Raw genomic sequence first — 16058 nt, forward strand, 5'->3', positions numbered from 1 at the left:
TGTGCGATAAACCTAGGCCTCTCCGTGCTACCTTGTCGGCGATCTGCTGCAGGGAAACTGGAAGGAGAGAAACGCTTCCCCAATGAGACGAGAGGCAACACTGCCGAGAAGAGAGGGAGAAAGTGATTGTGGAGAAGAAAAGGCGCTATTTTAGCACAGCGAGCATCGCGGGCGGCTGCTGGTGGGGAGAGAGAAACGAACGATGAGACGAGGCAGGAAAGAAAGCTGCGCCGGAGCGAACCGGTCGAGCTGTATCAAGTGCTCCACATGTGGAGAGATGGAGCAAGGAAAGAGACCCGCGGCACTTCTCTTTCATTCGCTGTTTCGTCCCGCACTTCGCGAGGGTCGTCGTATGACGCGGGTCAGGCGTAAAATTGCGTCGGATAACCGGGGTTTTTAATGCACTGCTTTTATGGGGACTTCGCCGGGACTGCGCTAATCCGTCATAAAACCCGGGTCGTCGCAAAGCGGGGGGATGTATAACCGGGTTTCCACTGTACTGCAGAACGTGTTTCAATCTAAGAAGCACTTTGATTTCTCTCCAGGGAGCCTCTTTGCACATGGACAGTATTCTGCGATGCTAAGCCAGCTCTTCAAACCACCGTTTGCATCATGAGACAAGACCCATATTATACCTTAGCTCTAGAAATCACAGAGCTCCTCGAACTTGCGAAAAGAAATGGCCACACTTTCACCTTTCAGTGGATATCGGCACACTGCAAATTATCAGGAATGAGCAGGCAGAAGCTGAAGTAAAAATAGCTTTAAACAATGCCTCTGAAGTACGTATTGAGTTCTTACAAACAGACACGAACACCTTGCCTCGTTGTGTCATACACAACTCTACATTTGAGCACTGGACCCTACCAGGTTGACACCAGAGGCAATTGCGTAACTAGGACCTAGAAATGAAGTTCCCTATGCCTCATAAGCTTGAACAAAATGAAACATGTATGGTACAGCAAGTTTGATGTGGTGTTGCATTCACCAGGCATTATACACACCTCTTAATTTGCAGTGACATTGGTCCAAATTGTGAATACTGTCTGGTGCCAGAAACACTTGCGCACATGTTTTGTATTTGCCCTGCGTACACGTGAGAATGACAGAAACTGGTCTCTTTGATTGCACACATCAAAAATGATGAGATTGTTATTGGTCCTTGGCCTGATAAACAGTGCAGCCCTGATTACAAGAGCAGCTATAGCCTTTCCACAAGTGGCTTTAGAGATGCCGCACATAGTGAACTTTTAAATGTGCACATCCTTCTCTTATTATCATCATTCATTCCCAATTTCCTTTCCTGCCCCCCTTTCCCAGTGCATGGTAGCAGGCCAGAGCAAGCTACAACTGGGACCGACCTCTCTACCTTTCTGTAAATAAGTTTCTCTCTCTCCCTCTACGTATATGTTTACAATTTGTTTTGTGCTAACAAGGACAACACCATAGTGAAGAAGACAATAACCAGAACACTGCAGTGCACTGCAGTTTCCTGCAGTTTTACTGCAGGAAACTGCAGTTTAATTGCAGTTCTGCAGTTACTGCAGGAAACTGCAGAACACTGCAGTTTTACTGTAGTGGAAAAATTTAAAACTTTGAATCATCACGCCCCCAAGTATGCGTTGTTATGCACTACATATATATTTGTAATCTATCCTTAGGAGTGCTAGTCAGCAGCACACCTGGCCATGACATCAAATGTGGAATGTCCATTAAACTGCAGCTGTTACATAGAAACTTTGAACAAAGAACAACATACTGTTCCATTAGTGATGACAATGAGCTTTACACTTCCGTCATAATTTCATTTCTCCTTGCTCATTTTAATGCACCTTAACACACTACATCCCACTATGTCGAGAAAAGTGCCTATTAGCACACAATGAGCGGTAAGCATACTCATTCTTGCTGTTGGTAATTTCCCAGTCTGGCCAAAACATCTCCCACCACCGCAAAGAACTCAGTGAGCCAGTGTGCTTTTTGCTGTAATTCTACTGCTCTCACTGTAAGTGAAATGGGAACTATATTATCTACGAGAATAATAACATTGCTTCACATTAAATTAGCGATCATACATGGCCATCCAGACCAGAACCCTAAGCTTCAGTTCTAAAATGTAGAGGAATGTTTGTCAGGTTAATTTAGCTTGCTCCCGGAACCAATGAAACACTATTTTTTCTGAAAAGTATGCAGATAAATAATTGCAGGCATGGCAGCCAAAATAGCAAGTGGAGCTGCTTCACTGTGAGTTGCAACGGATGCAAGTTCAGCTCCCAACGGTGGCAAGTTGTTTTTTCCTCAACTTTCAATTCATTTTACATTATCATTTACACATGTCAATTAAAACAACAAATAATTTCCCCTATGTTTTCCTTTGCTTCCTTTCCTTTTCATCTGTTAACTTCATATGGTTGCGAGTCTTGTGACTAACAATATTGGGCCCCTTGGTTCCCTAATTTCTCCTCATTTATTTCAAAGTTTAGAGAGATTCAGGTGATAATCTGTAAAAGGTTTTCATCTTGTGCCATATTTTGCAACAGCGAGAACCATGAGTCTTCACTTGCAAAGCACAGTAAAACTTTGTTAATATGCAGTTGACAGGGAATGTGGATCAGGTATGCACTAATTAAGCAACAATGGCAGATGAGTGGCTATAAACTTATCAGCAAGAAAAGAACTACATCTTAATTCTCACTCAAATACACATGAAGATAAGTTTTATTTGCGAGTAGACCGCAAAAAGACTTGCCACCGTGGCGGCCTTGCAAGAATCGGCATCCTCAAACTTGGCAAGGCAACAAGCCAGTTTCTCCATCAGGCCCCATTTCTGTGCGAATGCCCTCATGACAGTGAACGCATGCGCCGCTTTGGAAATGGCAGGGCCATCACCCACTTCCAAGTCACTGTCGTGAACAACGTGAAAATGCCAGAAGCTATGGGAGCAGGAAACTCGTCACAACCATCAAGTTTTGAAGTCACTATCGGTGGGGGCTGCTGTCCATGAAAAGTCTGTTCGCCACAAATTCGCTATCTGTGGTCTACGTGCACAACATTTTCTTGATTCCAGGCTTGTGTGTGCCGAAAAATTAAGTAAATACTATGCTTTAACCATTTGGCATGCAGTATATGACTATTGCTTAAGCAGTCAGCCAATACATTAAGTTCAATGTCAACAGGATAGAAGATTCATTAAGATTACAGTATATTCAAACTGGATTTACTTATTGAATGAGTACATATTAATGAGATCTTACTTGAGTATTATAAGCTTTACTACCTTAGGTTAACGTTTATAAAGCATGTGCAGCTCCCATCGCCCTTGCAAAACTCACGACGGTGCACATAACTCACTAAGGAGACGCTTCCCTTAAATCTTGTCTCAATATTAAGCGATGAGCAAAATGAGAACAAGGTGAACGTGGAAGCGAACGTTTCGACAAGTGAACTTGTCTTTTTCAAGGTGACATGCTTTCCTCGGAACAGTATATATAGGTAGGGTTCTTCTAAAGGGGAGAGGGGGCAAGGCGGATAGGTGCGGCAACAAGCGAAGCTATATTAGCAGCGAGGGTGTAGAATTGAGAATAAAGGAGCGCTGCGCACAAGGACGGTGACACGGCCATCTGTCAGTCACATGTCAATGGCCGTGTGTCAGTCGGTGTGTCAACGGCATGCACATCACCCCTAAATATTAAGTATGATACACCTGGCCTATTCTAACATAGCTCGAAGAAATGACATACAGCTCTTACCTGTGAACCCAAAATTCAGTGGCATGCTATCTGTGCTCATCATCATGTTTCTGAAAAAATGAAAATGCCCAAGTTAAAATAAGTATGCAGTAGAGAAACTTGTGTTTACACTCTAACTATAAAAGATTTTGCACTCACTGCTGCTTTGTCCTTGCTTGAATAACTCAGCAAATTGATTTCCTTTTTATCAGCATTGTTTAATGAAACACTTGACATTCATTGCTTGCCACAATTATACAGATCTTTATTTGCCAACCAGCTATGAGACCAATTCATTGCTATACAGCAACACACTTCTGTGATGGTTAGGTATATATACTAATAGTACAGTATGGCCCACTATTAAATGGTTAAATGGAATGCCTAACCAATAATAAAGCCAGTATGATTAAGCCTTTTTTCACCTTTATTGGAAAGAAGTGGCTATATAATCAATGGAACATACATTTATAAATTTAAAAAAAGAACTTGTTAGTAGGCCTCCATGCCATATCTCAGCGATAATCAATGGCAGAATGCTTGAACATCTTGAAGGGGCAGCGCAGAAAGACGATGACAGAAGGCAGGAACACACAGGACAGCGCATCAGCGCTGTCCTGTGTGTTCCTGCCTTCTGTCATCGTCTTTTTGTGCTGCCCCTTCAAGGTGTTCAACCAGTACCAACTCGCCCAAATGTCGATCCTTCGGCAGAATGCTTACTGCATGTTCCCTTTAACAGTTGCCCATACAGTACATTCAATTCGTTCCAGTCGTGCTGTGACTGAGATTGCAATAATGCAGAGCCCACGCGGGATCCAAACCAGAGAAAGCATGCCTCAGATGAATGTTCAGCCACTGGCCAGTGCGATCGCGAGGCAGAAAGTGGAAATGTGTCAGCACTGATTCTGTTGGAAACAAACTTGCAAGGTGCACATCTGGCACTGCTTCTGCAATGGCTGCTTCAGACACGCGCCAATAACAGAAGTTGAAGCAGTCACATGACCAGAAATCTGCCGGATTTCGGCTGTGCTTTTGTAGTCCGTCTCACCAACTCCATGCAATGCAGTGAAAGCTATGGGTTACACCAGCAACTAGAAAAGGGCATGAAATGAAACTTTCCTCCACTGTCCACATCTAATTGTTTGCCTCCGCGCAACGCCGAACAAACAAAAGATTCGTGGAGGGATAATTGTAAAAACCCACTTATTATACGTATCCAAATATAGTAAGAGTTGATATTTGGGAACAGGAAAAATCTGAAAAAACTTATAACTATCGTATAGCACAAGTGAAGAAAATTTTCATCGAAAGCAAACTACAACACAAACAAAAAACACAAGACAATAGAGGTGATGACACCTGCGCTGAAAGCACTCAGCAAAAGCGTTTTGTGTGATGATGATTCGCAACTTAGTCATTGCCGTCGTCCTCACTGGTTGCACTACTGGAAGACAGTCCCTTGTCAGAGGAAATGATACAATAGCGATGGCGTCCCCCCTTGTTAGGAAAAGAAACGATGGTAGTACCTGTGCAGAAACCGGAACTGAAGATTTCAGCTGAAATTGCTCGTTTCCTTACATAATATGAGGCGCAAATTTTATAGGCCAAAATAGGAGTGCATGGAGGTGAAAGCACCTCCAAGCACTCTGAGATGGAGCGAGGCACCATGGACCAACCAAATGAATGTCTTCCAATGAGCCAAATGCAAAGCACGCCGCGAGGGAACTTAAAAGTGGCTAGATGAATGTATCAGAAGCATGGTTCTTCATTGGGTGTCTGACTGACCCGTGCAAACAATGATTCTAAGTGTTTCATTTAACAATGCTGACCAGAAATTGCAGATCTGCTGTAAAGTCTGAGCCAAATCAGAAGAGTAATACATACAAAAGCTTACTTTAAAGAAGTCCTGAAGCACCCCACAGGCTTGGGGTGAAAAAGAAACAGTCCAGAGGTAGTGTACACAGCTGTGAACATCTCAGAAACGTTTTGCAGTCATGCATGGCGTGTGGAGCTTGCAAGTGGAACGCAAAGTCACCTTTTTCTCAAACGCTCACTTTTCAACGGAAGCCTGCTCCTCACTCTTTTCTGGATACTTTATTTCAAAATACAGCAGATTCCTATATGCAGCTGCTGTTAGCCAACAGCTCTCATAGCTCAAGAAGGGTGTTTGAAGCAGTGCGCTTCTTCCCACTGTTACTGTGTATAATTATTGACGCAGTTTACTAAGCATCCTCAAGTAAGCAACAAGCTGGTTTTGAATTTCGATAATAATTACATACTTTCGGAAGAAGCCGACTATTGGCTCCTCATGCTCGGCTGCAGCCACCTGCATAGGAAGGAAACTTTGGCCACCCAGCTTATCGGTGTCGTAGATATCGGGTCTCACTAATTTCGATTAGTTTCGACACTCAACTAGCCTCGAACCACGGGAAACTTAAGGTCAGACTACACAGATGCTTGCCAGTGCGCGCTCATTCCTGGCCGCTTCTAGTTAGACACCTTGGCAGGCTTTGCTTGGTATTAAGCTACTGATAGTGCCTCAAAGTATGCAGGTTGGATGTGGCTACTATCCATCGGTCAAACTGGTGCAGGACAAAGCCAGTCCGCATCACGTAGAATGGCCAGACTGGAGCATATGAGCATGAGCGCACACTCAAGCACTGCCGTGCACAAAGCAAATGCTAAGCATATGCACTAAAATTGCATGTAGCTACAGTCTACTATGTAGCGCAGATACCGCAGCCGCCGCTGGGTGCCACGACAAGTCCGTTGGCTCAGCACATTGCGGCTCACTGAGGACAACTGCATTTGGTGCGTCATAAGTGCCAAAATCAGAAGGAAGGCATCTACGTGAACATCCAAAATGAAATTTGAACTACGCGCCAAGGCGACATTCAGTAGGCCTTTGCAATGCAAGTCATTGAAGAAGGAGTGGAAGGACTACAAAGGAGGTGCTTGATTTCCAATGACTCCACTTCTGCTGAAGTAAATGAAGTACTTTTCGCAGCAAAGTATTTCTGAAATAGTCTATTTTAACCTCAAATGCATTTCTCAACTTCGATAAAGAGTGGTTCAGGGCCCTTTTAGTTTGTTTCAATAAAAATGCAGGTCTCCGCTGGTTCCAAGACTGAAGCAGGCTTCTGTTTAAAGATGTCAAAAGCCCCCACTCACAAGATCGAGCCACTGAGCTAGCTTGCATTTAAGTTAGCCAACATTTAGTAGCATATTGAAAATGCTGAAGCTTTTGCAAGAAAAATAAAGGCAACTACAGAGAGCTTCTAATGCAGAACATTGCCACCACTGTTAACAGTGGTTGTGTTTGCCGCTGTTAACAGTGGCAAACATTTTTGAATATGCCCTAGCAATAGCGGAGGTATTAAGAGTAATATGTTTAGTGCCATGTCCTTTGCTCCTTTCTTACTTTTCATTCTTTGCACAGTGCTCTTGGAGGTTGGCATCAGACAAAGGTACCCAAGAGTGACTAGGGAGTGGTGGAAAGCCCTGCGAAACATGTTAACAGTCCCCACTTCATTGTTCGCTAGAAGATTGGAAGGGTGTGCACATGGGCACAAGCTTTCACTTAGAATACCTCATGGTCATGAAGAATCGCCCAATGGCCATTATCTATGCATTTTCGCGATATGCTATAATGTATATGCGGATTGCACCGCACTCGCTTGAGCGCAACCTCTCCGGAAAGCCTTGTCTCACCGGTGTAGGATACCGAGCAGTAAGCGTATGGTTCTCGGTGGACCAAGCGTCTCACGTTTTCTTCGCTATTCCTTCGGCAGCTACACTAGGTGCCCAAAATAAGCATTCGATTGCAGCCACATACTTTCTTTTTTGTTTTTTCATTTTGGTGCCCCCACTTCACAAAAGGAAAAAAAATACACTGTTGCGGCGCAGTGAATTTTCGCATGGTGAAAGTTCCATTTTGTTACTACTTCTTTTGCGGAAAGTAATAGGCCACGGGACGCTTCAGTTGCCGGATACTCTGTCTATGTGCCTACTCTGTCTATTGTGATAGCAACTATATGGACAAGCCAGGCGTATTCCTGCCATCGCCGTCGCCCTCATGTTTCGTATAAAGTCCAAGGCCAATAACATCGTGACTGAGCGCCGCATGCCGTATGTACGAGTGAAAGCATGGGGGTGGGGGGTTGAATGGGTGAGCCGACGAATGAGTCAGTCTTGTGTGCGCAAAGGAGAAAAGCGGGGAGCAAGCGCATCGAGCGCGATACATCCGGGGGAGTGGATGGAATGGGTGCGGGATCTAGGATTCTGTGAATCTGTGATTGTGCAACACATTTATTTGCCTTGTTTGACCCATTATATACAGTGACTTTTTCTTGGATACGTAGATTTATTGGAGACTTATACGTATATTTAAATATCTTGTTGCGAGGTTTTGTGTATACGTGCAGTGAACTTTGTCTGCACTGACACTTTTTAGCCCTTTATCAAACTGTATCTTTGCATTTGTATATCCCATTGTATCTTCGCATTTCTAATGTAAGAGGGCGAGCGAAATGAAAGTGAGCCTACCCACCCTGCATGCACATAGCAGAGAGGCATCTCTCATTTACAAAAGTGACAAGCAGGTGTAAGGATAAAGGTTCTTTAATGCTCTCATACACGCGGTTGAACATGGTTGCGTGACACAAATGACACTCCAAGAGTTTAACAGCATGGTGAGATGAAGTTTTTGAGAGCTGAAGGTATTTCCCAAAAAGAAATTAGTCGTCGTATGGCTGCCGTGTACGTTGAACATTGCACTTCATTGGCCACTGTGAAACGTCGAAGCAAACGGTTCAAAGAGGGACGTGAAAGTTGCAAAGACGATCCAAGACCGGGCCAAAGCCATCATGCAATCACCCCCAACAAAATTGCAAAGGTTGATGAGCTGATGAGACAAGAATGGACAATAAGCATTGATGAACTTGCAGAGCATGTAAACATCAGTCACGGTTCGGTTCACATCATAATTCATGAACGTCTTGGTTATGGGCTCTTGTGTGCACAATGAATGCCCAAGATTTTCAATCACCGCCAGAAGACGAAGAAGTTTGGTGCTACGTTGACCCATCTCATCCGGTATCACAATGAGTGTGACGACTTCTTGTCTGCAATTGTGATCAGGGACGAACCATGGTGCCACTACTACGAGCCTGACACACTACGGCAAAGCTTACAGTGGAAACATTCGAATTCACCATGCCCAAAGAAAGCAAAGGTCGTCATTTCCGCCAAAAAGGTGTTGTTGACTTTTTCTTTTTTCGATTGTCAGGGGCCATTACTGAAAGAATTTGCTAAATTTTGAGAGACTATCAATTGTTTTCCGATATAGCGAAACGTCGGAACGGCTGCATGTCGCAATCAAGAACAAACGACATGGAAAATTGAGTAATGAAGTCATCTTGCTCCACGAAAATGCCGGTCCCCAACTTGGGAATGGGCATTGTCCCACACGTGATTCGTGTGAGACAATGACGTGACGATGCCCAGAAAACTTCTTGGGCATCGTCCCACACTAGATTCGTGTGGGACAATGACGTGAAAGAGTCAGTTGCAGACTTTTTGAAGCAGCAACCCAAGGAGTTTTACGAGACGGGAATCACGCGACTCGTTAGTCAATGGGACAAACGTCTAAATGCTCATGGAGCCTACTTTTAAATAAAGTACTCCATTTGTCATATATTCGCATTGGCTCACTTTCATTTGACTCGCCCTCGTACATTTTGCAGAACTGCTTTTTATACGTGCTCTCTGTTGCGACTATAATTTCGGTGCAGTTACTCATGATACAGGACCGGTGACAGCTGCTCCTGCGTAATACATTGGAACAAATGACAGCGTCATTGAGATTTCTCACTGGCCATTGCTTATGTACAAGAATGTAAACACGGTTCTTGAATGACAAAGTTTCATTAACATATTTGTCCTCAACTTGTTCATTTCATGGCCTTTACATTTTTTATATCAACGGCATGCACTGCTTTGCTGGTTTCGAACTGATATAGTTCTAAAGTTTGTGTGATGTTTTCTTCACTTATTAAATAGACAAAAGAGATGGAAGCATTGATATCAGTTATTTTAGGCAAAATTTTTGCAACATACGAGTACATTCTTTTATGAAAAAATACATATTTTACTTGTTTTCTCAGTGCAGCATCTTTGGCAATGCCAATTCAATTATTATTCATGTATTTGATCCCTCGACAAATTGTTTAAGAGGAAGCTTTAGCTTGGGCCGAACTCCAAAGCAGCCTAGTCAAAAACATGTAAAACACAGAAACGCTTTTCTGAGATAACCACTGGATCTCTTTTAATGAACTTTGTTGCATTTGAGAGAGAAACTTAAATTCCAGCGTCTGTTGGAAACAGAATTTCGATTAGGGTCTGAATTTCGTTTAAGATATTTCAAAAAATTCGAAAGTTTGAAAAAAAGAGAAACAGGACATTTACAATCTAATAGCTCTGCATCAAAGCAGACAGATTTGGTATGTCAATTTGTATCTTACGTGAATTGGTTACGTTGTGTACAAGGGTTCTACAAAAGCCGTATTTCCATAATACTTAATTTCTTTTAGATTCATGTGTAACATATCAATTTTGTCTGCTGTAGATGTACTATTAGATGCAACTCACAGAATTATTATATGATTTTTCATTGTTGAGTTACAGAGTTTTAAACTTGATATTTTTGTTTTCTGAAAATTTACGATATTGGCCATTTTTAATAAAGAATTGACAACGTGCATGAAAAATTCGAAACCAGCAGTCAACAAAATTTGTTTTCCTTTTAAATGCAACAAACCTCATCAAATTATGTGCGGCAGTTGTCGAAAAAAATGAATTCCCCTTCTACTTGTATTTAGATCGGAGCACCCTAGCTAAAGCTTCCTCTTAAAGAGAAGACCAAGCTGCAACGTGAACCCCTCCCCCAAACGAAATGTTTGGCTACGCCACTGCTACTGACATTAACAAACTGAGAACCCAGCTTTGCAGCAATGGCAACATTAAGCTAGAAAAAAATACATGTACGCATATTGTTTATCACTGACTTCAGTGCTTCACAACTGTTATAAATTCAGAAAGACCATTTAGACAGCCTACATTCAGATACCCAAAGCAACTACACAGATCTCTGCTTAAAGCTGCTATTTTTATGGCATGGCCTGGATGGATATAGGGAACATGTCCACAGCTGAAAGGACCCGTAAAGCCTTCAGCTGAAAAATTACAAAATATATAATAAGCCTCTCTATATGGCTTTCATAGATTACGAAAAGGCATTTGATTCAGCAGAGATACCAAAAGTCATAGTGGCATTACGTAATCAAGGAGTACAGAACGCTTACGTAGCTACCTTGGAAAATATCTACAGAGGTTCTACAGCTACCTTAATTCTACATAAGAAAAGCAGGAGGATACCTATAAAGAAAGGGATCAGACAGAGAGACACAATCACTCCAATGCTATTCACAGCACGCTTGGAAGAAATATGCAAGCTATTAAACTGGGAAGACTTAGGAGTAAAGATCGATGGCGAATATCTCAGCAACCTTTGGTTTGCCGGTGGCATTGTTCTATTCAGCAACAATGCAGACGAGTTACAAATGATTGAGGACCTGAACAGAGAGAGTGTAAGAGTATGGTTAAAGATTAATATGCAGAAGACAAAGATAATGATGAATAGCCGGGCAAAGGAACAAGAGTTCAGCATCGCCAGTCAGCCTCTAAGAGTCTGTGAAGGAGTACGTTTACCTAAGTCAATTAATCACAGGGAACCCTGATCATGAGAAGGAAATTCATAGAAGAATAAAAATGAGTTGGACCGCATACGGCAGACATTGTCAGCTCCTGACTGGAAGCTTACCATTATCATTGAAAAGGAAGGTGTACAATCAGTGCATTTTACCAGTGATGACATATGGGGCAGAGACGTTGAGACTGACAAAGAAGCTTGAGAACAAGTTAAGGACCGTGCAAAGAGCGATGGAACGAAGATTGCTAGGCATAACGTTAAAGAGACAGAAAGAGAGCGGTTTGGATCAGAGAGCAAAAGGGTATAGACGATATTCTGATTGACATCAAGAGAAAAAAATGGAGCTGGGCAGGTCATGTAATGTGCCGGTTAGATAAGCGTTGGACCACTAGGGTTACAGAATGGGCACCAAGAGAAGCGAAATGCAATCGATGACGACAGAAAACTAGGTAGAGCAATAAAATCAGGAAATTCGCGGGCTCTAGTTAGCATTGATTGGCGCAGGGCAGGGGTAACTGGAGATCGCAGGGAGAAGCCTTCGTCCTGCAGTGGACATAAAACATGATGACGATGGTGGTGGTGGTGGTGGTGGTGGTGGCGGCGGCGGCAGTGATGATGATGATAATCGAACAAGATGAAATGGTTCACATGAAGGTGAGTGCTTGAGGTATCAACAGTGGCTGAACAAGGGAAGATTCAGACTGAAGCAAATGTTTTGACAAGAGGCTCTTCTAATGGAGACAAGTCAAGAACACTGAGTTGGATACCTAAAAATTTTGATTTTGATGGAAGAATTTCCTTTTTGAACAGAATACAAACTGAGCTCATCATGCACGGACTTGAAAAAAGGACGAATGATGAGCCAAACTCGTTCAATGCTGTTTTACTTCTCATGCAGCCCTCAAGACGATTTGAGCTCGTCTCCTGCTCTGTGGCTGTTATAAACAATACCAGATGGCGTAAGCTGCCTGTTGAAGAATAAAGTTACAAACAAAGGCCTTTTTTTTTGTTATCATGATGATAGCTGTCTATATTAAAAGGGGCATCCTCCATGAAACTAGTGAACACTTCAAGTAGTGTTGAAAAGAAAAGAAAGCACGGTAATTCAGAGAGCTGAGTTTCCTTGAGTGACTGCGATGTTGCAATACAGTGTGCTGTGTTGAAACATGTAAATAATAAAAGCAAAACATGCAGTGAAACCAACCTGTGTGTAGTGAAGCTCATGCAGCCTACATCGCAGTCTAAAAAGATGTGTCTGATAAACTTCACCTTTCTGACACAAACATTTACCGTGGTCTCACTTTATGTTGACAACATACTGGCGATGGCGACAACATTCAAGCAACTTTGGACACTGTCACCACATCTTGCGTCAAGCAACAACTACATAACAGTGATAATACTACAAAAACAGACACAGGCAAGAAGTAAAACAACAACGCGCTGCCCAAGGACGTCGAATGCTGCTGGTTTATAAAAACCGGAGAGCACAAAGGACCTCCTCCTGCATCCTGATGCCACTGGCTTGCTTGCTGCCGAGAATGCCCACCAAAAGGTTGCAGAAATGGCAGCAGAAGGTGTCTTCATATAAAAAATATGCATCCCGCAACACCAGCCACCAACGTTGGGCATGCGATGACAAGAGGAGAGGAATGGCCATTACAAGCAGACACCAGGCACGTCGTCAGCAATGAGCGAAACGTCCATTCATTGGAAAGTGAACAACCTTGCCCCTTGCTCCACACCTAGCACATGATTCGTTCAGTTTTAAAATGATCGACAGGCATGTGATGTGTGCACATTCTGTCGTCCCACCCCACCGCATTGGCGGCCACTGACGAAACCGCATCGCCTCGTGAGTCATGATAGGACAACTGAGCAAGGTGTTCGGAAAAGCGAACACTTGTTGGGTGGCTAGTTGTTGCATAAGCGGTGAATAAACAGTTGGAAGTTGCGCCTGTCCCGTCTCACTTGCTGTGTGTTGTGTTTTTTCGGCGCTATAACCCTCTTCCGGAAAAGCGAACACCTTGCACTATCACACCAGCGAGGCTTCCCTTGTTCAGCCATTGTTAAAAATAGAATATCTTGGATGTTTCTTATCGTTTTTCTACTCGTGGCATACCTGAGTACTTACCGAATGCATTCAGCACCTGGAGAGCACGTGGTTGCCCGCGTCCCTTCCGCTGGTCCCGAGCCACCCCCGATCAGAGTTGTGATGCCGCCAGCAATTGCTTGTTCAACCAGCTGAGGGCAGACGTAGTGCACGTGGGTGTCTATGGCACCAGCCGTCACAATGAGGCCCTCACCAGCCACAACCTCCGTACTGCAGCCAATGACGAGCTTTGGGTCGACTCCCACCATTATATCAGGGTTTCCTGCTTTCCCGATGCCAACAATCTCGTTTCCCTGCATCAATGACACAAAAAGCAGAATAAATCAAAACTAATACTCAGTGGGTAAACCAACAATGCTTTTTTATCTAAATATGATTCAAGTACTACCTGGGATTGTTTGTCTACTAGCTCAAATTAGTGTAGTTTGTGCATGGTCAGAGCATCTGAAAGCAAAACCAACTGCTAGTACAAAAGTTTCTAAATGACAAAAAATCCGTGCAAGCTTCCTTGACAATGCAATGTACAAATGCAAGTCATTAATTTCCACAATGGACAGATTATACATTCTACATTTCAAACAGTACAACGCCTTCTTGGTGAGGAAGAGGCAGCCTTTTCTATAAAGCTGTTTTGCAATCTTGCATACTGAAGCTACTTAGTGGGAATTGTTGTAGCTGGTGGCAGAGTGACGGAGACGATCCAAGAGCACGTACCGCACTGGTTTATTTCAGTGACAGCGAACTAGATATATAGGCTGCTTGCCTATGACGTAACATAAAAAGAAGGAATCATGTTTGACACGTGTGGCACAGCACTTCATATCAGGAATGTTTCCTTTAATGCTCTTGCCAAGAACAAAAAGCTTCCACTTAGCATAGGTGTAAAATGCTAGTTACCAGAAAGAATTAGGAATAATAAAACAGCATGCGAAATGCAGGACACCGACAGGTAGACAGGGTATGGGTGTGGCCTTGCAACTGAAGTATGAGAGGAGGAAGCGTACCCCCAAAAATGTTCTGCACGTGTGTGCGAGCACAATCACCTAGCATGACTACATGGGGTTCTTCGTTTCACAATTCAGTCCCACGTCTATGTCTCAATGTCCTGTGCTCTTAAGCACTGTTTCATTATCCTTAATCTATTCATACCAACCAGCCCATTGTACAACACTCCTTGAATACCAGAAACAATGCTTCCAGGAAGCACAAGTTTAAAACACATATTTGGTAGCTTGTTTTTTAACAGAAAGGTTAACAAACGCATGATACCTTAGTCAACAATTTGCCAACTTCATCTAGCCTTCATTACAACTGCAATTAGTACCACATTAAGAAGAAAAAAGAATTTAAAGAAAATTACAGACAAAGCTGTCGGACAGACCGGAAAAACAGAACATTACAGAAGGTACAGCCTGAAAAGGCAGTTCAGCTGCAGTAATGCTAACATCTATGTGCTGCTGCAAAATTTCGATGCAGGGACAACGATTTATTTCCTGTTACCTTAATTCCGATGTCAGCCTTCACAACACCCAGAAGTGCATCTACAATGACAGCGTTTGTAATGACCACATCAAGGACTGCCTCTGGGTTACGGCCAGCTGCTTGCCCCATGCCATCTCGTATCACCTGCAGATCATAAGCATTCAACAAATGAAGCCCCGTGCAAAATTTGTATACTTCTAGTCATCATCACAGATGCAGTATATGTTCCTTCTTACTTGTTATTTGCCACTGTAAATTTCATAAACTTTACCATTGGTAAACAATATGTAAACAGATGCATCAGGTATGTCAACCTCCAATTGCATACCCCTACATAAGTGCAAACTTGAGATACATCAACAAAAACACCTTAGTTCCCCTCCCCCCTCCCCTCCACTTTTTTTTAAATCAGTGTTTCTCAATGTGTAGTATACATACTCCTGGCGGTCTACAAGAAAGGGCAGAGGAAATAAATTCGAAAATAAACAACGGCCCCAGGAACAAGGGAAGGAAAAAAACCTTCACTCTCATCTAGCATGTCAAAGTGGAAGGCACATCTTCACATGTATCACACCGTCACTTATACATCAGCAAATACATACAAGGGTTCAATGAAATCTACTGATCGAATTGAATTCATCTTTCCTTAGGTCTCGCGCTGGCGAAGGGAGGTGGGAAGGTAAGGTGAGGGGAGGCGGTGGCTGTAAAGAGAAAATGGACCCACAAAACCTGTGAAGGGATTGAAGATTTACTTCATACTGTGTCATCTCTGGTAGAATTCACAGACGAGTGAGTACAGAACAAAAGTATAATTCAAAACAGTCTCACATGCATTGGTAGAGCTAAAGGAATTGAATATTATGAGTGTAAGTTTTCTATTTCTTAATTTCTGATGAGATATTATTGAATGGTTCCATTTATCATTTTTGTTTATTTGTTTACACAAACTGCCATCTCAGAAAATAGA

At 42.9% G+C, this 16058-nt stretch overlaps 1 protein-coding gene across 3 annotated transcripts in view; it reads right to left on the reverse strand.

Annotated features, from left to right (window-relative positions):
- LOC135920148 (urease subunit alpha-like) overlaps nucleotides 1-16058 on the reverse strand; it is a 107792-nt gene that overhangs the window by 38462 nt on the left and 53272 nt on the right. For all 3 annotated transcript variants that reach the window (XM_065454296.2, XM_065454304.2, XM_065454285.2), the window contains exons 11-13: nucleotides 15110-15235; nucleotides 13631-13902; nucleotides 3750-3799 (exon numbers count right to left, since the gene is read on the reverse strand). In XM_065454296.2, coding sequence (XP_065310368.1) covers nucleotides 3750-3799; nucleotides 13631-13902; nucleotides 15110-15235 — 448 coding nt within the window. The remainder of the gene's footprint in view (nucleotides 1-3749; nucleotides 3800-13630; nucleotides 13903-15109; nucleotides 15236-16058) is intronic.

Source organism: Dermacentor albipictus, chromosome 2 (assembly GCF_038994185.2).
Source record: "Dermacentor albipictus isolate Rhodes 1998 colony chromosome 2, USDA_Dalb.pri_finalv2, whole genome shotgun sequence".
Taxonomy (NCBI): domain Eukaryota; kingdom Metazoa; phylum Arthropoda; class Arachnida; order Ixodida; family Ixodidae; genus Dermacentor; species Dermacentor albipictus.